This window comes from Stigmatopora argus, chromosome 23 (assembly GCF_051989625.1).
Source record: "Stigmatopora argus isolate UIUO_Sarg chromosome 23, RoL_Sarg_1.0, whole genome shotgun sequence".
Classification (NCBI taxonomy): Eukaryota; Metazoa; Chordata; class Actinopteri; order Syngnathiformes; family Syngnathidae; genus Stigmatopora; species Stigmatopora argus.
In genome coordinates, this window is record NC_135409.1 from 1,897,501 (window position 1) to 1,923,761 (window position 26,261).

The 26,261-nt window shown below is 42.4% G+C and overlaps 1 protein-coding gene across 16 annotated transcripts in view; it reads left to right on the top strand.

Annotated features, from left to right (window-relative positions):
* Nucleotides 1-26,261, top strand: part of nav3 (neuron navigator 3) — a 232,129-nt gene that overhangs the window by 153,548 nt on the left and 52,320 nt on the right. For 15 of the 16 annotated variants that reach the window (XM_077593699.1, XM_077593702.1, XM_077593705.1 and 12 more), the window contains 2 exons: nucleotides 19,223-20,285; nucleotides 25,886-26,001. In XM_077593699.1, coding sequence (XP_077449825.1) covers nucleotides 19,223-20,285; nucleotides 25,886-26,001 — 1,179 coding nt within the window. Of the gene's footprint in view, nucleotides 1-19,222; nucleotides 20,286-25,885; nucleotides 26,002-26,261 lie in introns of those variants that run through there. The other variant, XM_077593718.1, reaches the window with a different exon arrangement.

The following is a 26,261-nucleotide window of genomic DNA, read 5'->3' on the forward strand; positions in this document are numbered from 1 at the left end:
CTCACTCGCTCTCACTCTCTCGCTCGCTCTCTCTCTCTCGCTCTCTCTCGCTCTCTCTCGCTCTCTCTCGCTCTCTCTCGCTCTCTCTCGCTCTCTCTCTCGCTCTCTCGCCCTCTCTCGCCCTCTCTCTCTCGCTGTCTCTCTCCCTCTCCCTCTCCCTCCCCCCTGTCAGCCTACCATGCATGTTTTTTGAATGTGGGAGGAAACCGGAGTACCCGGAGGAAACCCACGCAGGCCCGGGGAGAACATGCAAACTCCAGACAGGTGGACATGACCTGAATTTGAACCCAAGACCCCAGAGCTGTGAGGCCGACGCACTAACCACTCACTCCACTGGGCCGCCTAGATGAAGAAATACAACCAATAAAAATGTTTTTCCATTGTAATATCCTGTTTTTTGGTGTTATTCAAAGGGTGGGAACGAATTAATTTGTATTTAGTTCATTTCTCTGGGAAACGTAGATTTGAGATATGAGTAAATTGACATACGAGCTCAGTCCCGGAACGCATTAAGCTCATATCCTAAGGTACCACTGTATAAAGAGTGAACAAAGTATAATTTGTTGATGATTTATTTGCAAATTCAAATTTCCACAACATTAACATACGTTTTTCAGCTTGTCCTTTACTTGCATGTTGTGCAATGTGCAAATGTCGGTCCTTTTTGGAAATGGGATATTTTGTCGAATATGAAGCAATAAAGTTCTCAGAGTGAAAAGTTCTCTGGATTTCTTAAAAGCTTCATCCAAATTGTGATCTATTTTGCACTTAACAAAGCATAGCATAGCCGAGCAGGCATATTGATAAGACTTACCAGTGATGAGTACTTCCTTATGAAAAACCCCGGAAATGATAGGATTTGTTTCAAAACAAACGACTGGTTGTTTAGTCAGCCTTAATAATACTTACCTTACGAAAAAAAAAAAATGTTAGTGATAAGAGGCTACCTATGCAATCGATTCAGAATCAATTGCCGTGCTGAAGTCGCACAATACGAATCATTCAGCAGAACTTGTAACTCGGATGATTCACAATGCACTCGTGTTACCGAATTCTTCCGGTTTACAGTGCAGTTCAATCAAGATGGCGCCGTTCACGCGGGAGCCAGTGGGAGTAGCTCTGTACACTCTTGTGTTTTTGTGTTTTACAGCCCTTCTATCTTTTTTTAATTACATTTTAAAATTTCTTAATACATCCCTTTTTACTTTACTTTGTACTTTATATTTTTTACTTTAATGTTTTTACAACTTTCCTTGTTCTGTTAGCCTGTCTTCTTTTGGCTACTTCTTTTTTTGGAACCATTCAGCCATGCCTACGCTGTCACACACATGGGACTAGCTGTTACAATATGCAGCAGAAGGAGCAACATGTCAAAGCTGGGTTGCCTCGACAATAATCTTCATACAGAGGAAGCAGCAAAACACGTGGTAGTTTTGACTCCCGGCCGAATGGAGGTTATCTGGAAAGGGAGGCCCCATCTCGACCGCTCTCAAAATGGTCGCTGCTCGGTCCGCTTCCTTTGTTCTTGGCTAGCCCCCTTGGCTAGCCCCCACCCTTCCTAAGAAGGGGGCAGCGGACGGACAGAGCCAAGCGTCCACGTCGAGGTTCCCCAACCAGATACGCCGTCCGCTCGGTCGGTGATGGTATTTAATAGAAGTTAGGCGGAGACAAACTTTAGGCGGGAACACGAAAAGGGGTGTGTATATACAAAGTGATAACAGGCCTTGACCTGTAGGTGTCAGTAAAAATTCTATTCTAGTCACTAAATTCATAAGAGTGCAGAAGGGTGCAAGATTAAATATAAGAATATAGTTCATATTTCACATTTCCCCCCTGTTGTAACTTGAAAGAATTTTCATTAAACATATCAATTTGTATCCCTCCCCTCCAGGTCTAGAATACAAATATCATTGACAGTTACTCAACAGGGTATGGAAAATAACAAAATCACATGTCAAAGCAGAGGCGAGAAATGATGTAATCAGTGGTAAAAATTCCTCTATGTCCCTCTTAATGAGCGAACCCAATATTTAAATCAAGACAAACACATTTGCATAGAGGACTCGTCACACTTCGAAAGAATGCGATAATCTCCAGTATGGTCTGTCATGCGGTGATACTGTGTCACTATAACCTACTAGCGTGTGCTGGATTGTGTTTTGAATCATAACTTTCATACAGGGGATTACACACATAGAAAAAATACAGAACAGTAGCAAAAACCGCAAGGTTGCAATTTTAAACAGAATTGAGAATCATGACCCGGTTATTAACCATGACCACAATGATACACCTACGGCTGAATGATCCTGGGCCATGGTGTTGACTAGGGCCTTTATTTCAGCTACGGCACGAGTAATGTACTGGTTTCATCTGGGATGAAGGTGCAGCAGTGTTCTCCCATCATGGCACACACATCTCCATCTTTGGCTGTTATCAGATCCAGGACTATCGGTCCTGCAACTTCCCTAAGGGCTTTTAAATCATCAGCTATACCCTGTAGGGCCTTGACAGTTTGGTTAATGAACACTCATGTAACAGCTCAATGTCTTTACACATGATTTTCTGGGGGGGTGGACCACAACCTTTGGTCAACAGGAACATCATCGCACCAGATTGAATCACGTGGTTTGAATTGCACTGATATGTTCACTCTCCTTAAAAGGAATGCATCTTAGACCATCTGCACGACTGCAGATTTAAATGTGACGCCTCGACCCAGTGAATTCAGGATGTCAGGATCTGTGGAAATGGGTATACGGCTACACACATAACAACTTTCATTCGCAACAATCAGTTTTTTCTGGAACCCCATGAAATTATACCACACGTCTTCTTCATAGTAGTTCTCCAGATTGTTCTTTCATCTTGCTGTTGAGGGATCGAAGGCCTTCCAGGGCCTTGCTTAAACTCCCGTCAGCTGCTGTGTTGTTCGGGATGAACATGCAGCATTGGTCGCCAAAGATGGAGCACACGCCACCTTTCTCTGCCAGGAGCATGTCAACAGCAATTCTGTTCTGGAAGGCCATCAAGGAGGTCGCCGACAACTGTTCATGGATGGCTGCAAACCCTTCTTCCGTCCTGTTCTGGAGTCGTGCAATTTGGTCAGCGAGCTTATACTCATCTGGTACGCCGCGGGGAACCCCGATGTTGTTGATGTAGGTTGGGTCCCCATCCAAGAGCGGACCGCTTGGCTCTGCCTTTCCAGTGATGAGGCAGGACGTTTCCTGCACTTGTTTTCCAACTCGAGTCTCTGTGGGCGGGGCGTTCAGACACGCCCAGGTTGTCACTGACAGTGCAGTCACTGACAGTCCAGTCACTGTGATGTGGGTGGCAACAGCTTTCACTGTGGCTTCTGTATAGAGGTGCAAAGTCTATGGGAGGTCAGGGTTAAGTGAGGGGTGCTCGTGGCAGGTGAGTAGACGTCAGATGAGTTTCTTCACGGACAAGGGTTTTGACACCGTCCGACTTACAGTCTACTCAAGAGTCACCTGTGTCTCGAACGACCTTGAATCGACCTTGGTGAATCGACTTTGACTTTTCAGTGATCTTTGCTGCTGTGGAGGTTGGTGAGTTGGGCCACGAATGGGTCTTCCAATCGTGGAGAGAACCAGGACTTCCTTTTAAGACTCGGATCAGGATCCAGTCATCTGGCTACACCACCTCCTGCAAGATAGACAAAAAGATCACGGCAGCTTACATGTTCTTTGGATAAGTTTCTCTCCTTCCTTAGTCTCTCGTCATGGTTCATTTTCCCATAGAGGAAGTTGGAATGGTCTTCAATGAACTATCTCAAAAAGGTGTTAATCCCGAGCTAGTTGGTACTATCTTCATATACGTTTTGGCCAGTGTTAGGCGTTCTGGCCACGGCTTATTTATCTCCCCCGTGGTTTCTCAAGTCTTGGTTTTATCGTACCATTTGTTCGCTCTACTTAGGTGTTTTGCCATGTTTTGCACTATGCTGTTTGCAAAATTAGCTCCATTGTTACTCCAGATGATTCTGGAGATCCCATGTTCTTTACAGATCAATAAAATAACAAATTAAACAGTTCCTACAAAAATTTTAAAAGTAGGTATTTCGATGTCCATCATATCTTCCTCCCTTTTGAGGCATTTATGGCTCAATTTTGGAATACATTTTTGGTAGGCACGGTAGGCCTTTAGCTTTGTACAGTTCGTCTGCTGACTGTTCTTGAGATCGGCTCAGTTTTGTTGTTGTGTATGCTGCTGTGTAGTGTTTGCGCTGCTGCTTTAGCTGCTGTATTCTGTCGTTGTCTTCAACACGTGCTTAACATTTGCTTACGGCTATTTTGTTGGGCTTAATACCTCAATGAACAAAAATCGCAATAATCTTACTTATTCCATCACTATAGTTTGTGAAAATTTAAATGCCTTATCAGTCAAAATCAAAAATGCTAGCTGGTATTCTAATATGATCACTGCTTCCTTGTTAAGATCAAGAACCATATTTGTTTTTCCCTTTCCTCTAATTACACAAATTAACTAATCATACTAAAAATAGGAAAAATACAAAAAGCAAACCAGGGTGCTTTCTCCCCAGGAAAACAGCTTTCCTGTTCTCTGTAACAGTTAAATTCACGTCAATTAATATCCAGAAACAAAATGCACACATTTATAATTCTGAATATAATTGAACCCACTAAATTGTAATCACCCCTTGTTTGTCAAGGTTAATATTTTAGCATAATTGTATCCTTTAAAGCAATTAAAACTCATTACTTATAAAATGCATACTAATCAAGTCCCAATTCATTTAACAATGTGTATCGCGTTGCATATTAAACTCAGTTGTTTGAAATTCAAAATATCCCAATCTAGTAGTCTTTTTATCAAATGTAACATCCCATTGTCTTTGGAGTTTGTCAATCATCTCCTATAAAACTTTCTTAATCAATATTTCTCAATAGTCAGGCATAAAATTAAAATCTAGTAACATTTCTATCCATTGTAGTTTATTTTCTCTCTAATTGTTTACTTTAACTATCTGTAAGAAGATCTAGTCTCAATTGTTTACTTCAACTATCTGTAAGAAGGTTTAGTCTCAATTGAAACGCTTTCACTTTTTTTATGGAGACAATAAAACCAATATAAAAAGTTCCTTATGGCTTACAGCATTGCTCCCCGAGCAATAATCTTTCCAATCAATATTGGAGTGCTTGCCATTTCGTCTGATTACGTCAAAAAGTTTATCTTACCTGTCTCCTCATACGTTTCAACTGAGAGAACCTTCTTACAGTGCACAAAATGGATCCCGCTATTTTCATGTCTGCTGGTTGGTCAGGAACACGTGTGTTGAGCACCCAGGCTCCCGGGACCGCCGTTGGTCCAGTCTGTTTTCTGTTAGGAAGCACAGTCTCCTCCTGCTAACCCAAATTCAGTGTGTTCCTTTAAAGTTTTTTCTTTTATGCAGATAGCCAGATTAGCCTCATCCTCTAGTTCCAATCGTGTAGTGAATAATGGCGTTTGGTATGGTCTACTTAATAGGATGTCCATATTTTGTTGTCCGGTTGACCTCGTTATGTAGGCGCAATGACTTCATAACGAAATATGGAACCTTTTTTCAATTCAGTCAATTATTCTGTTAACACAATTTGGATGCCATTATCACAATAAATTAATAGTACTTTGGAATTTCGTATCAAGCACTGTCTGTGTTTTTCCCAGTGCTCCCAAATTTCGCATAGCAGATTTGTTTCTCCACTTCAAATTTCACATTTGGAGTACTGCTGCTTTTTCATTAAAAATTTCCTTGGACGAAATATTTTTCCATAATTTGGCGTTGCCATCCGTGAAACGGCTTATTGGCGAATTCTGAAATCGATTCCAATTTGCTAAATCATTTTCCACCTTGATACCTAACCGATTGATCATATCTCGGTGGTCGGCCAATCAAAAACACAAAAGGGACAAACAACCATTCACGCTCACACTCATTTTCAGACATCAGTGGTCTGCAATTTTTTTATCACTGGTGAAGAGCGCCATCCCCAGTCCTGGCGCTTCTTAGCAGCTAACCACCTTTCGCTGTGTCATGGCAAGTCATTCTAAAAGGAAATAGGTCAATGTTGTTTGGTTGGCATCAATTGTTCGATTCTAATGCAATCCGAGATATTCTCATAGTCATTCACTCTTACGACTCACGCTAAAGCATATTTCATCTGTTGATGGGCAAAACAATGAATTATCATCCGTGCACTGATGACATGTCATGATGTTTATTGCATCTCAGGGAAATTATGCCTATCCTAAATTAATTATTTTATCTAAACTTGCCAGCTACAATTTACCTAATAATTTGGATCATTCTTAATACTTAAGTCTAAATCGCAATTCACTCTCTTTTTGCTAAAATAGCTAAATTGCACTTGTTGAATTGCTATTCTGCTCCAAGATTGTGTTTATTTAATATAAGAGCCATTTTTTGTAGCTCACTCTTACCACAATTAAAATTTAGAGAAACTAACCTTCTACTTAGCAATTTCTTAATCATTTCCTAATGATACATTTCAGTGTTTATTAGAGGACCCATAATTTGTCACTAATATGTTATATTGTCAATTTTCTGTCTCTAACTCTTATTTTCTTTCTATTACTGTCTCTGCTCCTCCTTGCTTCATGTGTGGAATGTGAGATGTAACCTGAGATTTCTTGCATTCCAGTCCCCCAATCCCCCCCCTCGTGCTACTGGCCTGCGAATGGAGCCTGGCACGAGGAGTGGGCTGAACAGAGGGGGGGCACTGTTTCTCAACAGGCCATATATATATATATCTTCCTGGGTTAGTGGAAAGTGGGCTGGGGAAGAAAGGCAGTTTTAACTTCAGTTGGCTCGCCGCCATTTTTTCCTTTGTCTCTGGGCTCGGCCATTTTTTCCTCTCACATGTGGTCTGCTTTTCAACCCCCCCACCATCCTGTCTTAAATACTTATTTTTATCCGTCTAAGTATTCTTTTTCGCCGATTAAACTCCTATTTTTCGCGGCAATCGTACTTATATCGTTTATGAACGCGTCATAGCGTACTTATATATATATATATATATATATATATATATATATATATATATTCATATGAAGATTACTTGCATGCGTTTATAGTTTTATTCTATTTCTTTTTTTCTTTATATCGAGCTCTTTCATTATCTGGCACTGTATAACAATATATTTCTTCTATATTTTTAATACAACCCTCGAAGTCCCTTGGCGGGGAGGCGCGACCTCCTCCTCTGTCTGCTTTCCAGGCAGATAGGCCGACACACAGCCTTTTATCCTGCTGTATACTATTAAACATCAATCCGACACACAGAAAGATGCCTTTCCGACACACAGAAAGAAGAATCTCCGACACACAGAGAAGAGTATACGCAACTTTTCTTTTTTTTTTTTACGAATGAAGCATTTCCCTTCCTCGAAGGGAAACGGGGCCTTATGCTGGGTTGGATTCTACAAATTAATTTTAAAAAGTGCCTTACCGTTTTTTGGTGCCTCCTCTGTACGAAAGGATAATTCGTAATCTGTTCCCGGGCCAGCAGGCCAGATCGCCCTCTCTCAAGGCTGGAGTAGCCGACGTCAAGCCATCCATCCTTCTGTCGATCTGCCGTGGCCGGAAAGCAGAGAAGAATCCCGGGTTTCAGGCACCAAAATGTCAAAGCTGGGTTGCCTCGACAATAATCTTCATACAGAGGAAGCAGCAAAACACGTGGTAGTTTTGACTCCCGGCCGAATGGAGGTTATCTGGAAAGGGAGGCCCCATCTCGACCGCTCTCAAAATGGTCGCTGCTCGGTCCGCTTCCTTTGTTCTTGGTTAGCCCCCTTGGCTACCCCCCACCCTTCCTAAGAAGGGGGCAGCGGACGGACAGAGCCAAGCGTCCACGTCGAGGTTCCCCAACCAGATACGCCGTCCGCTCGGTCGGTGATGGTATTTAATAGAAGTTAGGCGGAGACAAACTTTAGGCGGGAACACGAAAAGGGGTGTGTATATACAAAGTGATGACAGGCCTTGACCTGTAGGTGTCAGTAAAAATTCTATTCTAGTGACTAAATTCATAAGAGTGCAGAAGGGTGCAAGATTAAATATAAGAATATAGTTCATATTTCACACAACACCTCGGTGCCGCCGGAGTTTCGGAGCTGGACAAAAGTGCCGGGAGGAGAGGCAACACTTCTGACCAACCATTCCATCGTGGAATAAGATGGAAGAGCTGTCGATGCTTACCAGCAACGGAGTCGAGGAGTTCTGCCCTGCTGCTGTTTTCTTCAGCTCCAGACTACTGAGGAACTGTGCGGATACGCTTGGAAGAGTGACTGCATATTCTCTACCTCGGTCACAGTCTGCAGAAGTTCCCCATCTCAGGAAGACTTCCTGTGTGTGGTTCCAGTTTTTGTCCAACTTTACGTCTTTTTGAGTCTATCCGTTTTTGCTACCAAAACTCGTAGCTCGTTTTTGTGTTTTTGCTGCTTTTCTGTCTTAATGATTTGGTGATTCTTAATGATCCCATTGACTTTGATTTGCTTTGTACTTTGTGCTTTTGCTTTTTGCTTTTGCTTTGTTGTTCTGCGGCCTTTGACTTACTGTCTAACTTATAAACTATGCCTTCTCTTGCTACTGTCACAATGAAATGTCCCGAATACGGGATGAATAAAGTTATCCAATCCTATCCAAGCTGTAGCGATTGTGTGAATTCCGAGACATTTAAATTGGAAATTTGGTACTTTTCCGAAATGGTTGCTTCAAAAAAATTAAAATGACAATTTTTGGGGATATCCGGAGTTTAGGGAAGTTGTCCGGAGTCCCAAGTTTGCGTTGCATTTCCTGGAAAACTCTGGAAATTCCAGAGTAGTCGGCAGCTATGAACATCTTTTGAGTCAGTTGTTTATCTTAGTTAGCTTGCTGATTCCAAAATTACACACTTTTTTTCTAGTGTGTCACATTTTTTCCCAGTTTTACCTACTTTCGGTTTGGTCTACTTGCATACAATTATAATTATAGTAGCCATATCCTTTATACAAACACAATAGTTTTAAATATCCATTGTAGGCCTGTCTTTTTCTTTCACTGTACAGATGCTCCCCTACTTACGAACGAGTTAGGTTCCGAGCGATTGTTCATAAGTTGAATTTGTTCGTAAGTTGCTCAGTGCTATATTTTGTATTATAATTTATGTTTAAGGCCTATATAAGTATATTGAAGGTTTATATAAGTGCATTTATATGTTTAAGGCTTGTATAAGTAACACACCGGTTTGTACTGAAAAATACATTTAATAAAATGGAGAGAATACATACAGTACTGTATACCTACATTAGAGAGAGAGAGATTTACTAGAAACTGGCCGAAAGAAGCTATCTAATGACGATTGCAGTTTTCTTTTTTTCATCATTAATGATGTGGTAGCACTGTATGGCATCATTCAATTGATTTGCAAACTTTGTGCAACGTTCAATATTTGGGTCCTGCTGCTCGATCTTTATGTTTATAAATGGTACTGACGGTCGAACGATTCAAGTTGTATTCACGTGCAACGCTCACCACTTTCTGACGCGCATCAAGCTTCGTTATTATTGCCACTCATTTCAAATGAAATGGCTTGCCTCTTCCTTGCACCTCCCTCAATAGAAGCCTTTCGCTTTTCACCAACCATATTCAATAATGGATGCACGAGATATTTAATGATACAAATGAAAAAGGTTCTTTGCGCACTGGAGATACGTTCACGCACTTCCGCATTGCAACGAACTGGGCAGAGGAAGGTGGATGCTGGGTGAGCTGAGCTCTCACAGCGCCAGGCGTCGGTATTAGCGGCGGAAAGAATACTACTTGGAAAAAGGCGCGCAATACAAAATCAAACTTACGAACATTTTTCGACATAAACGCAATTTACAGACATGTTCGTAGGTACCGTTGTTCGTAACTCGAATGTTTGTAAGTAGGGGAGCGTCTGTATGTCAATATTTAATGGTCGTATGTATGTGTGTATATATATACACATTTCCACATATACACATATACACATTTATACATATAGATATATATATACTACTTCTGGTTGGCAAGTAGTCCTGCGTATAGATACAGTAATCCCTCGAATATCGTGGCTTCACAACAGAGCGACAGAGGGGGGTGCGAGGGGAGACTATTTGCACAGTAACGTGCTCATAACATAAACAAATTTAAATGAATTTGGATTATGATGCAGACACACTCAAAAATAAGTTTAATCTAACCTTACACTAAATTTAATTCTAATTTTGTTTTAAATGTTGCTACCTTTCTTCTCCCGGGTTGGCTCGATTTGCCCCGCCTCCACCCTGACTTTCAGATGCAACCTATCAAGGGTTGTTTGCTTTTGTATTCCCTTCAAAATATTCCGAAAATGATGCACACAAATGTCCTCACAATAGAATAACGCACGACTACTTGCCAACGAGTAGTATATACTCCTCTCGTAGTATATACTCCTCGCGATCGCTCCGCCATTCACACTGTCTAACAAAAAATTCCAACGCTCCGCCCAGTGCTCGTAGAGACATTACACGTGGGAGTTGCGACCAGAAAGACAGTGCCCATGATGTTCTTATGACCAGCCTCTCGCGTCTGCTGTATGCTCGTATATCAAATTTTGTCTCATATCTCAAGATAAATATTTGCCCGAAATTTTACTCGTATCTCAAATTGCTCGTTTGTCGGGGAACTCGTATGTCAAGGTACCACTGTATTGGGTTAATACCATAAGAAAGTTAATATGCCTGTCTTTGTGAATGCAAAATATCTAATTATTTAATTTGAAAAAGAAATGTCTATCTTGATGAGAACCCGATGCTCTGAAAAATTATAATTTTCTTACCAGAAGTTTAAGATGTGGCAGCCAAATTACTTCTAATGTCGAAATATCTCATTTTTTTCCGATGGTTCATATTGCTGTAATAGTTGTCATTTTCGAACAAGAAATAAAAAGAAAAAAATCAAAGCGGAATTTTGTTTTATTTCATAATCACAAATGTACAATCATTTCCTTTCTGTGTTCCGAAAGGGAAGATGTTGTTTGCACGTAGACAAATTCAAAAAGGAAGTAACGTAAGCACAACCAGGAAATATGCCCTTAAAATGGAAGAGCTAACGGCTGCAGATGTCACACCCCCAGTCTCTCCTTCTTATCCGGTGAATTTAAACATGCTTCCTTGGCTTCTACTCTCCCCACCTTCACTCAGTATGTGAAGTGCCACACCAGGGAACAAAAAACTCTGGACCTGCTGTATGCCACCACAAGGAGGCATACAGCTCAGTCCCCCTGCCCCCACTGGGCCGCTCAGACCACAACCTGGTCCATCTGATCCCCACCTACATCCCTATGGTGAGAAAAATAAAACCTACCACGAGGATCATACAAAGATGGGCAGAGGAGACCAGCATGGTACTGAGGGACTTTTTTGAGACCACTGACTGGGAGGTGCTGTGCAATTCACATGGGAAAGACATTGACAGCTTGACCCACTGCATCACAGATTATATTAACTTCTGTGTTGAGAACACTGTACCCTCCAAGAAGGTCCATTGTTTCTCCAACAATAAGCCGTGGGTCACCAGGGATCTAAAGGCCCTCCTGAACAAGAAGAAGAGGGCTTTTAGGTCTGGGGAGAAGGAGAGTCTGAAAATGGTCCAGAAGGAGCTGAAGAGAGAGATAACGAAGGCTACCGGTCCAGACGGCCTCAGCTCCAGACTACTGAGAGACTGTGCGGATCACCTTGGCAAAGTGATTCTGCATATTTTCAACCTCAGCCTCAGTCTGCAGAAGGTCCCCACCTTGTGGAAAACTTCCTGTGTGGTCCCAGTTCCAAAAACTGTGAACCCCAGGGAGCCAAACCACTTCAGGCCGGTACCATTAAACTCTCACCTGATCAAGACTTTGGAGAGAATCATCCTCAATCACCTCAGCCTCCTGATGAATGCAGAGTTGGACCCTCTGCAGTTTGCCTATGGTCCAGGCATTGGTGTGGAAGATGCTACCACCTACCTGATGCACAGGTCTCTTTCACACCTGGAGAACATGGGAAGCACACTGAGAATGATGTTTTTTGACCTCTCCAGTGCGTTCAATACCATTCAGCTGGTCCTACTGAGAGGGAAACTGGAAGAGGCTGGAGTAAGGAACCACCTAGCTGCATGGATCATAAACTTCCTCACTGACAGACCACAATATGTGAGACTTCAGGACTGTACGTCTGATGTGGTAGCTTGCAGCACGGGGGCCCCGCAAGGCACGATGCTCTCCCCACTCCTCTTCTCCCACTACACATCGGATTTCAAACATAATACAGACACCTGCAACCTCCAGAAGTTCTCTGACGACACCGCTATTGTTGGACGAGTGACGGACGGGAAAGACCTAGAGTACAGGGGAGTCATCACAGCCTTTGTTGACTGGTGTAGGCAAAACCACCTCTACATCAACACCAGTAAGACAAAGGAAATGGTCATCGATTTTCGGAGGAATCCTCAACAGACCACTCAGGTGAACATCCAGGGTACAGACATTGAAATCGTGGAGAATTTTAAGTACCTGGGTGTTCACCTCAACAACAAACTAGACTGGTCCACAAACACAGATGCCCTGTACAAAAGGGGCCAGAGCCGCCTCTACCTACTGAGGAGTCTACGGTCCTTTGGAGTGTGCAGGACACTGCTGAGAACTTTCTACGACACTGTGGTGGCATCTACAGTGTTTTATGCAGTGCTTTGTTGGGGATGCGGGAGCACGGAGAGGGACAGGAACAGGCTGAATAAGCTGGTCAGGAGGGCCAGCTCTGTTCTAGGCTGTCCTTTGGACTCTGTGGAGGAAGTGGGAGAGCGGAGGATGCTGACCAGGATGATGTCCATCATGGACAGCACCTCCCACCCCCTGCATGAGTCTGTGGAGTCCCTCCGAAGCTCCTTTAGCAATAGACTGCGGCACCCTCATTGCAGGAAGGAGCGCTTCCGCAGATCCTTCCTCCCATCAGCTGTCAGGCTCTTTAACAAAAAAATGGCTGTGTTAAGACCTACCGTATGCATGCATCTACATTTATGTGTATGTATGTATGTATATATGTGCTAACCAACACGCTTATTTAATTATATATTTATTCATGTATTTATTTCTTGACCTACTTATTACCTATCTATTCATGTCTAAAATGCCTTTGCTATTCCTGCATCCTCACCCTCTTGCCACTGGAACAACGAAATTTCCCGAATACGGGATGAATAAATTTATCCAATCCAATCCAATGTCCATCATGGACAGCACCTCCCACCCCTGCATGAGTCTGTGGAGTCCATCCGGAGCTCTTTCAGCAATAGACTGCTGCACCATCATTGCAGGAAGGAGCGCTTCCTTCCTCCCATCAGATGTCAGGCTCTTTAACAAAACAAACGGCTGAGTGTTAAGACCTACCTTATGTATGCATGTACATCTATGTGTATGTATGTATATGTAGACTATATATATATATATATATATATATATATATATATATATATATAATAATAATAATCGGACATAGGCCCTGTCGTCATTATCACAACACAAAAGCCTACTTGTCATCACACGCAGAAACTGCGTGTGACGAAATTGATGGTGCTTCTCCATAAGCTACGTTTAATCGGCAAAAGACCTAATAAGTGTAAGTTACGGACTTGTAATTTGTCATTCCGCTGTTGAGGATACAGGTCGCTTACCTCTCGCTTACCTCTCACTGTCTTCCACTTACCTTTCCTCAGTCAGCTAGTAGGAGGCAGATCACCAACCAAACATCTGTTCATATACCGCAGAGGGGAATGTGTGTTATGTTAGCGCGAGTTTAAATTTCTGATGGATGTGGGGAAAAAACTCCTTAAGCCTATTTGTCCGTGCTTTGTGGGACCTATAGCGTCTGCCAGAGGGCAGCAGCTGGAACAGATTGTGACCAGGGTGGTAAGGGTCCCCTATGATGTTCTTGGCTCTGCTGAGGTAACGAGGGCTGGCAATGTCTTCAAGTGAGGGCAGAGAGCAGCCGACAATCCTCTGGGCAGTGTTAATCACTTTCTGCATGGCCTTTTTGTCTGCCGCCGTGCTTCCAGCGTACCACACTGTGATGCCGTACGCACGGATGCTCTCTACAGTGGTTCTATAGAAGGTTCTCAGAAGATTGGTGCCCAAGTTGTTCTTCCTAAGTACCCTGAGGAAGTGGAGTCGTGTCTGAGCCTTCTTCACCACTGCCGTGGTGTTTGTAGACCATGAGAGCTTGTCCGTGACGTGGACCCCCAGGAATTTAAAGGACTGGACCCTGTCTACACATACTCCATTTATGAGGAGTGGGGCCAGATCTGTGCCGTGTTTGCGAAAGTCCAGGATGATTTCTTTAGTTTTCGTGGTGTTCAGTGTGAGATTGTTCACCGAGCACCACGAAGACAAATTGTTGACCTCATCTCTGTAAGCCGACTCATCCCCTCCTGAGATGAGTCCGACCACAGTGGTGTCGTCAGCGAATTTGATGATGGTGTTAGACTGGTGGGTGGGTGTACAGTCGTAGGTGTACAGGGAGTACAGAAGAGGACTCAGTACACAGCCTTGAGGGGAGCCAGTGCTTAGTGTAATGGAGGAAGAGAGGTGGGGACCAAGTCTAACAGTCTGTGGTCGGTTGTTCATATATATATATATATATATATATATATATATATATATATATATATATATATATATATATATATATATATATATATATATATATATATGTTTATATACATATATATTTCAGCAACACACTTATTTATTTATTAACTTATTACCTATCTAGTTATGTCTAAAATGCCTTTCCAATACCTGCATTCTCACCCTCTTGCTACTGTGACAACGAAATTTCCCGAAAACGGGAAGAATAAAGTTATCCAATCCAACGCACAACCACTTGCCAATGAGAAGTAGTGTATACGCCAGGGGTCACCAAACTACGGCCCGTGGGCCGGATACGGCTCGTCAGCACATTTGGCCCGGCCCTCTGAACAATACCAGAGATGCTATTGGATTTATTTCCTATTTGAAAAAAAAAACATTTTTCCAGAAAGAAAAAAAAATCCCCCAAAAAATCATAGGCCCCGCCCTGTCAAAGAGAGAACGGAATAATGGCGAAAAAGTTAGGTAAGAGAAAAATTGATTCAGAATGCAGGGTATTTAACCTGGAGTGGACAAACGATTATTTTTTTGTTCAATGCAAAGAAAAGGCTGTTTGTCTAATCTGTCAAGAGACGGTGGCGGTATTCAAAGAATACAATCTTCACCGACACTATGAATCCCGTCACAAAGACAAGTACGATAGCTTGCAAGGCCAAATACGAGCAGACAAACTCAAAGCGAAAAAGTGAACTACTATCTCAGCAGAATACATTTTTACGCCAAGCTCAGCTGAACCAGGCATCCGTTCGGGCCAACTTTCGAGTTGCTAAACTGATAGCAAGCAGCGGTAAGCCTTTCACTGACGGAGAGTTTGTTAAGAAATGTATGGATGCTGTCGCGGAGGAGGTGTGTCCCGAGAAGAAAGATGCATTTAATGCCGTAAGTCTGTCGGCGAGTACAATCACCAGACGCGTTGAAGAAATCGGGAGTAGTATATATGCCCAGCTGCAGCAGAAGACGAAAGAATTTGACTTTTTTTCATTATTACTGGATGAAAGCACGGACGTGCAAGACACAGCGCAACTGCTCATTTTTATTCGTGGAGTTAGCGCAAACTTTGAGATATGTGAGGATCTGGCAGCCCTCCAAAGTCTCAAAGGGACTACAACGGGAGAGGATATTTTTGACAAAATGTGTCAAACCATGGAGAAGTTGGACCTGGACTGGTCAAAGCTAGCTAGCATCACGACTGACGGGGCTCCTAGCATGGTGGGCGAAACTCGCGGTCTAATGGGACGCATGAACCGGGAGTTGGAAAAAAGGGGTCTCACCGCCCCGCTATGAGTCCACTGCCTAATTCACCAGCAAGCACTGTGCTGCAAAGTGTTGACGTGAGAGAGATTCTGCTCTGACAACTGAGCTGAACTTTTATCTGTTAAGATTGTGCATGGCACAACAGAAAGTTAATGTTCCATGGTTTTTTTTTTCTATGAAGAACCCAGAGAGAGTTATTTAGTTATTATTTATTTCATAAATAGTGTTATTTATTTCCTGTTTTTTCTGTGAAGAACTCAGAGAGGGTTATTTAGTTATTATTTATTTCATTAATAGTGTTATTATTTGTTTCCTGACTTTTTTCTGTAAAGAACCTGGAAAGGGTTATTTGGTTATGTGTGGCTTTCTGGAAAACAATAAATTTTTAAGCTCCCCTACGATCATCACACTTTTTCTGTTACAAACTGACACCGGCCCCCCATCAGAGAAGGAAAAGGTTATGTGGCCCTCACAGGAAAAAGTTTGGGGACCCTTGGTATATGCCATTCACACTGACTAACGGGTGGAAAAAAACACTGAAAAAATGCAACGCTCCGCTCCGCCCAGTGCTCGCAGAGACATTACACGAGAGAGTTGCGACCACAGAGACATTACACGAGGGAGTTGCGGGGAGAGAGACAGTGCCCATGATGTTCTTATGATCAGCCTTTCGCGTCCGCTGTGTGCTCGTATAGCAAAATTGGTCTCGTATCTCAAATTGCTCGTATGCCGGGTACTCGTATGTTGAGGTACCACTGTATATGTATATATGTGTGTGTGTATGTGTGTGCGTGGGTGTACGCATGCTCTATTTATATATATATATATATATATATATATATATATATATATATATATATATATATATATATATATATATATATATATATATATATAATAGAGCATGTGTGGGTGTATGCATGCTCTATTATATATATATATATAAAATAGAGCATGCGTACACCCACGCACACACAAGCACGTGTGCGTGCGTGTGTGCATGAGACAGAGAGAGACAGAGACAAGGAGAGAGACAGAGACAGACAGAGAGAGACATAGAGAGAGACAGAGACAGACAGAGACAGAGAGAGAGACATAGAGAGAGACAGAGAGAGAGACAGAGAGAGAGACAGAGAGAGAGACAGAGAGAGGGCGAGAGAGAGACAGAGAGACAGAGAGAGAGAGCGAGAGAGCGAGAGAGCGAGAGAGCGAGAGAGCGAGAGAGCGAGAGAGCGAGAGTGCGAGCGAGAGAGCGAGAGTGCGAGCGAGAGAGCGAGAGAGCGAGAGAGCGAGAGAGCGAGAGAGAGAGAGAAAGAGCGAGAGAGCGAGAGAGAGAGCGAGAGAGAGAGCGAGAGAGAGAGAGAGAGAAAGACAGAGAGAGACAGAGAGAGACAGAGAGAGAGAGAGAGAGAGATCGGTAGGTCGGTAGGTCGGTAGGTCGGTAGGTCGATAGGTCGATAGGTCGATAGGTAGATAAGTAGATATACATAGATATACATATGTATATCTATGTATATCTACTCCGAAGCTAGCAAGCCTGTTACAGCCGGGAAAATGGTGTGGGGCACTTTCAGCGCGCTAACTTAGCTCCACAAGCAAATAGTATATTGTTGTGTTGATTTAAAGCCATTTTCATTCAAAACGGACTATGCCGGAAATATGACAGGACAGGCTCGACTTTCATCATTAGCTTCGATGGCGATAGGAATGAAGGAAGAAAGAAAGGAGGATGGATATTGTGTAAAAAGGATTTTTGGTGAGTAAAATATGGCTGTATTCCTAACTAATATTTCAATTGTGGGCCAAGTTCTGATATCTGAAAAGCTCCAGTGTTTGTATTTAAGCTCCAGTGTTTGAATTTTCACACAAAATGACATAAAGGGAGGAAGGGTTTCTCTAAAGATGGGGTTAATTGAGCCAATACTTGAACAACATGCACAAGGACTTTAAATACATGCATCACCTCCAGGGCCAAAAAATATTCTACAGGCGTTGCCATGCTCTAATACAGGGGTGTCAAACCGGTCCTCAAAGGGCCGCAGTGGGTGCAGGTTTTCATTCCAACTCAACAAGAGGATACCTTTTGCAAGTGTAATCAGTTAATTAAAGTCAGGTGCTACTTATTTTAGAAGACACCTCGTCGCAGCATATGATTTTATAGTACCTCAATGATGCGTTTATGCTAACTCACGTGAGAGGAAGTACACTTTGTGAGAACTTAAACCCACCAGCAAGCGTGTTTGACAGCCTTAGTGAAGCGTGTCACATGTAAGCCTGTTAACGTGCCTCTGTACCATCCAAGCCAAGCCAAACTTTTTCTGCTATGCCTGAAGGAACCTTATAATCCGAGAAGATTCGGCTGACTCATTGTGTCGCATCTAACCCTGTCCGCTTTGCTAACTGACAGTCCGACAGACATCCGGTTAAAGGGTGTCGAACTTACCACTGTCAACTGTGACACTTCAACCCACGCGCACAATTCAACTGCAACAACTTTTATGTTGTGCATATGGAGCAATTTGAGAAGGCCTACGGCTATATATGGCTTTAGACCTAATTAAGGCCTGCATTGGTACAGCTGACTGACAAAATGAATTAAATTCTAACTGCGCATAACCCACCAAAATGCTGATAGCAATATAGGCAATCTTTGGATCAGAGTCACCTTCATGTACCGAAGCCGAAAGTAATTGCTTCCTTTATTCAGTTCATTTCTAGATCATAACTATAATTGTAAGAGTTTTTAAAGCATCCATATTAAAATAAGTAGGGGAATCTTTTTGTTGTTTTTACATGGACACAACTATCTTTGCCGTGGCAGATTTCTAAGGCAAAAAAATGCACTCGATCCTTTCAGAAATCAGTGTAGTGATGAGTCTATATCCATAGTCGAGAAAGTACGTATTCTGCTAACAAGGACCAGATACTTTTTTCATAATGAATATTTTCAAAGTTGCACAGAATTGTGCAAAACACCTGCAGAGAATTACTTCATGCAACAAACTGACTGGTGAAAATGTGGAGTCTAAAAATTCAAAGTCTGTAAAGGTTTTCAAAGAACTTCAGTCGTTCAAACTTCTGCTTTTCCTTTGAGGAATGTAATGATATGATGAATGAAAACCCCCACGCACTGCGGTCCATTGTGGAATAGTTTGCCCACACCTGTGCTAGCCACTCATCCGCTGGGATGCTAATGGTATTATCAAATCCTGAATGAGTGACACTGTATGTCCTAATGTAACCATTATGTATTTTTTTTCTTCCAGAGGCAATCAGGAGCTTCCCAGTTGCCGGCAGCATGAATGGAAGTGGTGAAGGTGGGACTGTTCCCACAAGCCTAAGTGGGCAGCAGCTGGCCTCTGCCATCCCCTCAGCCGCCGCCAGCAAGTCCTGGCGGAGCAAATCTATGAACCTCAAGCACAGCGCTACTTCCTCCATGTTGGCCAGTCCCGCAAACTCACCGTCACCACAGAGCCAGGAAGGTCTCCATCCGCACGGTGGCGACGGTTCCAAAGCAAATGCCGCGCCTCATAGGTCCATGCTCGAAAAGTTCCGAATGATTAATCCTCGATCGGCCTCCCGGGTGTCGCCATCCATGGCTGAGATGTCTCTACAAGAAGAGGATGATATGTCTGAATACATCGAGGATAGACTTACGCCCACGGGCTCAGTATGCAGTGGCAGTAGCAGTTCTACGGTCAAACAGATGCCCGCCAAGACTTCTGCCTCTTCTCTGAGTGCCACAAATTCTCATACCTCGTCTTCCTCGTCATTTTCCAAGGGTCCCCCAAACGCTTGCAGGTCCACATCCAAAGACAAGGAGGACAAAAGCAAGGCCGTGAGCAAGCAAGTCTGCATCCCATCCAAAGAGGAGCGAGACTCTTTTACAGACTCGGCAAAAAAGACGTCCAAAATCGCCAGCCTTGTACCCAAGGGAGCAAAACAAGCAAAGAAAGACTCCTCGGGTTCTAGCGGTATCCCCAAACCAGGACTTAAAGTCCCATCCACTGCTGCGGCAAAGCCGCACAGTCAGTCCCAAAGCCAGACGGGTCTAAACAGTTGCGCCAGCCTGCGCGGAGGCGACACAGAGCGAGTCAAGCTCACAAAAGGTAGACAGACTGGCAGTTTCTGCACGCAGCGCTCGGTCGGGGCTCCAGAGGCCAAACAAACCAGCATAACCTCCTCTACCAGTACCTCGGCACTGTCTGCATCTGGTGGGGTGTTGACAGTGGGAGGCGGGCCACTTGGAGGCAATGGAATTGTTCAGCTCCCACAGCAGCAACACCACAACCGCCCCAATACTGCTACTGTGGCTCCCTTTATGTACAGGTAAGACTAATTCTGCACTTATTACGGAACGGAAATCAAGCACATCATAGGACTTCCTGCTGGTTCTCAACTATCATGGCAATGTCACGTCTTTGGCAACGTCGTGTCGTGGAAATACGGAATTCGACCCAATTGCAGGGAAGCAGCCAATGGACGAGGGAATGAGTGCTCAAACTAAACTTTAATAACTTAAACAGGAGGTATGGTAGTAAAAATCAGCACACACTTACTGCTTAGGAGCAAGAAACCCGTTCTTCATTGAGGAGGAAGAACCCGATCTTTATCGAACGTGCTTGTCTAATATAGCCAGATACAAGCAGGGCGCCTCTGCAATCCTACGTCTTTATTTGGCGAACACGCACCGCTTTCCTGGGAAGATGTTTACAAGATTCGCAGGGGCTTACATAAGCGAGTCCATTTTAGGGCATTACATTTCACTTACCGTATTTACTCACATTAAGCCGCTTTTGTCGGACAAAAAAAAGATCACTGAATCGAGGGTACAGCTTATATGTGCATAAAAACACGACATGCACGAAACTGCAAGTTGACGCTGCCATGGCATGATGACGTCAAGACGCAAGCGAATGCGGCTGATACGGTTATTTATTTCAAAATAGAGAAAACATAAATAGATAAAACGCTAAACAAAATTTATTTTGACGTATATGAATGAAATTCAAGAAAAAAATGTACGTATCTTGTATAAAACGTGAAAAAACTCACGTTCCCATCACTGCTCGCTCACGGCACAGCCATCTTACCTAGGTCCCGGGGCAGCTGCCGTCTAAACCTCGTTAAACGTGCTCTGACTGGCCAAATGCTAGTAGCCTTGATTTTGAAATAAAACAAAATTCCACTTTGATTTTTTTGTTTTTGTTTTATTTTTTGTTCAAAAGTGACAACTATTAGAGTAATACCATCGATAACACCATAATACCAAAAACCCTCGAAATAATTGAGATATTTTGACATTAGAAGCAATATGGCTGCCACAACATCTTAAACTTCTGGTAAGAAAATTATAATTTCTGTAATCAGAAAGCATCAGGTTCATCTTAAGATAGACTTATTTCTTTTTTCAAATTGAATAATTTGATATTTTGCATTTACAAAGACAAGCATATTAACTTATGATATTGACCCTAATAAGATGCTTTTGATTCATCAAGTATCTCAGAAATACCACTTGTGATTATTTTTCTTGGGAATCAGGGGGAGAAATTGTAAAATTCAAAATTTTTAAGGGAATTTTAAGGGTGCGGCTTATATGCGCGTGCGGCTTATATGCGAGTAAATACGATATATTATACTATTATGCATTTCAACTAATCCTTTACCTGTACTGACTTCTGTGGGCTTAGTGCGGTTGTTATATCAGCTCTCTAACTCTCATTTTCAGCCATCATCCGCACACACCAACAGTCGGTTTCAGCATTAAGTGGAAAAGTCTACTGCTGTGTTGCAATTTCCTTTCATTTGCTGTCCAAATTGGCCAATTTAGTTGGTCCCTTTTAGACTTATCTCCCTCTCTCCCACTTTAAAAATCTTAGCAGTTCTAAGCCTGTGTGTACATTTGATTAATGTCCTACCCACACAAAATCAAACTGTCTGCTCTAACTGCAGGCCGAGTTGTAAACGAACTACCTCGTTTATAAAAACAAAATGCTTTCAGCTCTTTTATCACTGTTTCCATATCATCGAATTCCAAATTGAATTACTATTCATTTTAAGCAAGGGTGATCTGCCTTTCATCTTACAATACATTTTGGAAAGCACACTCACTTCACATGAATGAAATATTACTGCTGAAGTTATCTGCAATTTCCAAGCATTTTATTTTTGGTGATTGGTTCTATTTCTGCACCGAAGCAGAAGAAACACGATTTCATATGTGAAAACCGCTGATTCGTTCAGGTGAGGTATTTTATCTGCAGCTTCGCAGGTGTTACTTTTCTTCACTTTGTCCCAGTGTGCGTCCAAAACAAAATTCCACTTTGATTTTTTTGTTTTTGTTTTATTTTTTGTTCAAAAGTGACAACTATTAGAGTAATACCATCGATAACACCATAATACCAAAAACCCTCGAAATAATTGAGATATTTTGACATTAGAAGCAATATGGCTGCCACAACATCTTAAACTTCTGGTAAGAAAATTATAATTTCTGTAATCAGAAAGCATCAGGTTCATCTTAAGATAGACTTATTTCTTTTTTCAAATTGAATAATTTGATATTTTGCATTTACAAAGACAAGCATATTAACTTATGATATTGACCCTAATAATATGCGTTTGATTCATCAAGTATCTCAGAAATACCACTTGTGATTATTTTTCTTGGGAATCAGGGGGAGAAATTGTAAAATTCAAAATTTTTAAGGGAATTTTAAGGGTGCGGCTTATATGCGCGTGCGGCTTATATGCGCGTGCGGCTTATATGCGAGTAAATACGATATATTATACTGTATAATGGATTCATTTAGGACTAATTCCACAATAGAGGCAAAGGAAATAACAAAAGGTGTTAAATAGTAAACTCAAACCTGACGGAGCAGACACGAGGAGACTTGGAAATATCGAAAGTGGAGACAAGGTAGTGTAAATCAGACGGTCCGACAAATTACAAAGAAATCCGTGAGGTTTAAATAGACAAGACCGGAAGTAATTATCAATGACACACAGCTAGAAACAAGAGGGAAGGGCAAGCGAGGAGAGACAAACAAGGTAAAAAGCGAACATGCGCACACACGGAGTGGAAAAATGAAATAACAACCCAAACCAAACCTAACAATATGTTAAAAAAACGTTTTTACTTTATTCACCTTTCAATGCTGACTGCTTGGCACATCTTGACTGTAGTATTTTGATGCGTGTTGAGAGGTGTGGTTAAACCCCCTCAGACATGCAGAAAGCATGTAAATCTGACCCTGGGCCAATTTTATGCCATGACAGGAAGGCGAAGAAAGAAACTAGAGGAACTGCCAAAGTCTCTCAGATGCCTTTTGTTCTGCGACAATAAGAGTTTGCAATCCCATTAAACAAGCCTTAATCCATTACCTCTTTTCCCACATCTGTCTACCTACTTCACCTCACGCAGGCAGCTCTGCCAAAAGGCGGGCGGCGCTTCCCTTGAGCGCAATTGAGTGCCGCTATCGTACCCGAGCAGATAGCTGGAAATATAATTCTAGTGAATGGCGTCCCAGACATTCAATGTGAGAATGCTTTGACAAAGCAAATTCACAGTTCCAACTTGAATAATTCTTATGACACACGGTTATATTCATTTTTTCACAAAAAATAACAGTTCTCTTAAAAAGTCAAGCCCATTCATTTTCGGGTCACATTCAATGTATGGTTGCTCACACATTTGATCAGAAACAACCACATAGAAGCATTTCTCAAGAAAATGCATTTTCTAAAGTGGATTTCTTGTTAAAGAGATAAGATCAGAAATTCTATTCCTTGATTGTATGAAAGACAACCTTTTCCTTGTCAGTAATATTATTGTTAAAACGACAGTTCTCTTACTTAGTTCGTGAGGTTGAGAAGTTCCGCCTTGATGTAGTTGGGCTCACCTGTACGCACAGCTTGAGTTCTGGTACCACTCCTCTTGAGGGGGGTTGGACACTCTTTCACTCTGGACTTGCTCACGGTGAGAGGCGCCGAGCGGGTGTGGGCATACTTGTTGTTCCCCGGCTCGGTGCCTGTATGTTGTGGTTTACCCCGGTGGATGAGAGGGTAGCATCCCTCCGTCTTCGGGTGGGGACGGGACCTAACTGTTGTTTGTGCATATGCACCAGACAGCTGCTCTATAAATTCACTGCATGAAGGTAATTCATGTTTGTTGGCTTCCTGTTTTTGCTATTTTGAAAGAATACCAAATCAAGGATTGTAACTTTTGTGGCAGCTGTGTGGGAATCAGGCTTGCAGGATTTATCACTATCAGCCGCAGATATGGCGTAAAGGTGCATTTCAACTAATCCTTTACCTGTACTGACTTCTGTGGGCTTAGTGCGGTTGTTATATCAGCTCTCTAACTCTCATTTTCAGCCATCATCCGCACACACCAACAGTCGGTTTCAGCATTAAGTGGAAAAGTCTACTGCTGTGTTGCAATTTCCTTTCATTTGCTGTCCAAATTGGCCAATTTAGTTGGTCCCTTTTAGACTTATCTCCCTCTCTCCCACTTTAAAAATCTTAGCAGTTCTAAGCCTGTGTGTACATTTGATTAATGTCCTACCCACACAAAATCAAACTGTCTGCTCTAACTGCAGGCCGAGTTGTAAACGAACTACCTCGTTTATAAAAACAAAATGCTTTCAGCTCTTTTATCACTGTTTCCATATTATCGAATTCCAAATTGAATTACTATTCATTTTAAGCAAGGGTGATCTGCCTTTCATCTTACAATACATTTTGGAAAGCACACTCACTTCACATGAATGAAATATTACTGCTGAAGTTATCTGCAATTTCCAAGCATTTTATTTTTGGTGATTGGTTCTATTTCTGCACCGAAGCAGAAGAAACACGATTTCATATGTGAAAACCGCTGATTTGTTCAGGTGAGGTATTTTATCTGCAGCTTCGCAGGTGTTACTTTTCTTCACTTTGTCCCAGTGTGCGTCCATTTTGTCTGTTTGTGTGTGTGTACCACACCATTATCACCGAGCGCACTGGCCCCCATCCTTGTCACGACCGTCGAACTCTGATTGTACACAAAACCACATTTTTGCACGGACACACCCACACTGCAACTATTTGGTCCGAAAATGTCCCCTTCCCTTTTGAGGTGTCCATCTGCTGCAACGGGAGGTGCTCTTTTATCCTTTGCCATGGCTGACACGGCACGCGGAAGATGTGGTCGCAGTTTGCTGAAGCCTTTCTTCACCGTGTTAATTAACCTGAGAAGTCAATAAAAGATTCGAACTGGTCACACTACAAGAAGCAAATTCGTTGCAATGCAATTGAAAATAACGAGCTGTTAGCCATGACAAAAATGAACTTTTAACGTATGCTATTGGCAAACCATTTATATTTCAAAAGAACACAATGACACTGGCCACCCGATGGTGCAGTGGTTCTTCTGCCTGACTTTGGTGCAGGCAGTCTGGGTTCGATTCCCAATCGGTGGCGGTGTGATTGTGATCATGAGTACGTAGTTGGCTGTTTCATTGTGCACTGCGCTGGCTGGCAACCGATTCAAGGTGTTCACCGCCTGCTGCCCTGTGGTAACCCTAATCTTTCCAGCAACCCTGGTGACCTTTGTGAGGATAAGCGGTGTGGAAGATGAATGAATGAATAATGACATGTAAAATGGCATTTGTGTGCCATTTACACCATGTAAATAACAAGTCAACATAGCATTGGTGAGAAATGCATAGTTAGTAAACCCAAGGTATTACTTTATTTTCAATTTTGTATGTGCTCTCTTTAAAATAAATCGAAAATCCATTCTTGGTAAATGAAATATGACATATCATTGATCATGTTCCCCAGAAGTGAAACAAAACAATTTTGTAGACTTCCTGTCTTATGTGATTTTCTCAGATCTCCTTTTTCGAACCATTCGGTATGATTTATATGTGCGCCTGCAGGACGTTTTCAGAGAATGATTGCACCACTATGGCCCCGGCCGACCCCTGCCTCAGCCCCACCAAGGGGGAGCTGGTCTACAGCAAGACAGCCAAACAGTGCCTGGAGGAGATATCAGGTACGGACACAACCAGAATTTTTGCCATTGTCGCACCAATACTTTTGTATTCAGTGTTTTGCTTTGGTTAAATCTTTTAAAATGGAATATTGATTAGCTTGCCTTTTGAGTTAGGGGGCTGTGCCATATGATTAATTTAGACAAATTTAAGGGTGGTTGCAGGATAGCCCCTGATGCGACTTCTACAAGGAATCTGGGAAGGTAATGGGTGTTATCTATAATCCTTAAAAAGCGTGATTTATAGGTGTGTGACTGAGTGT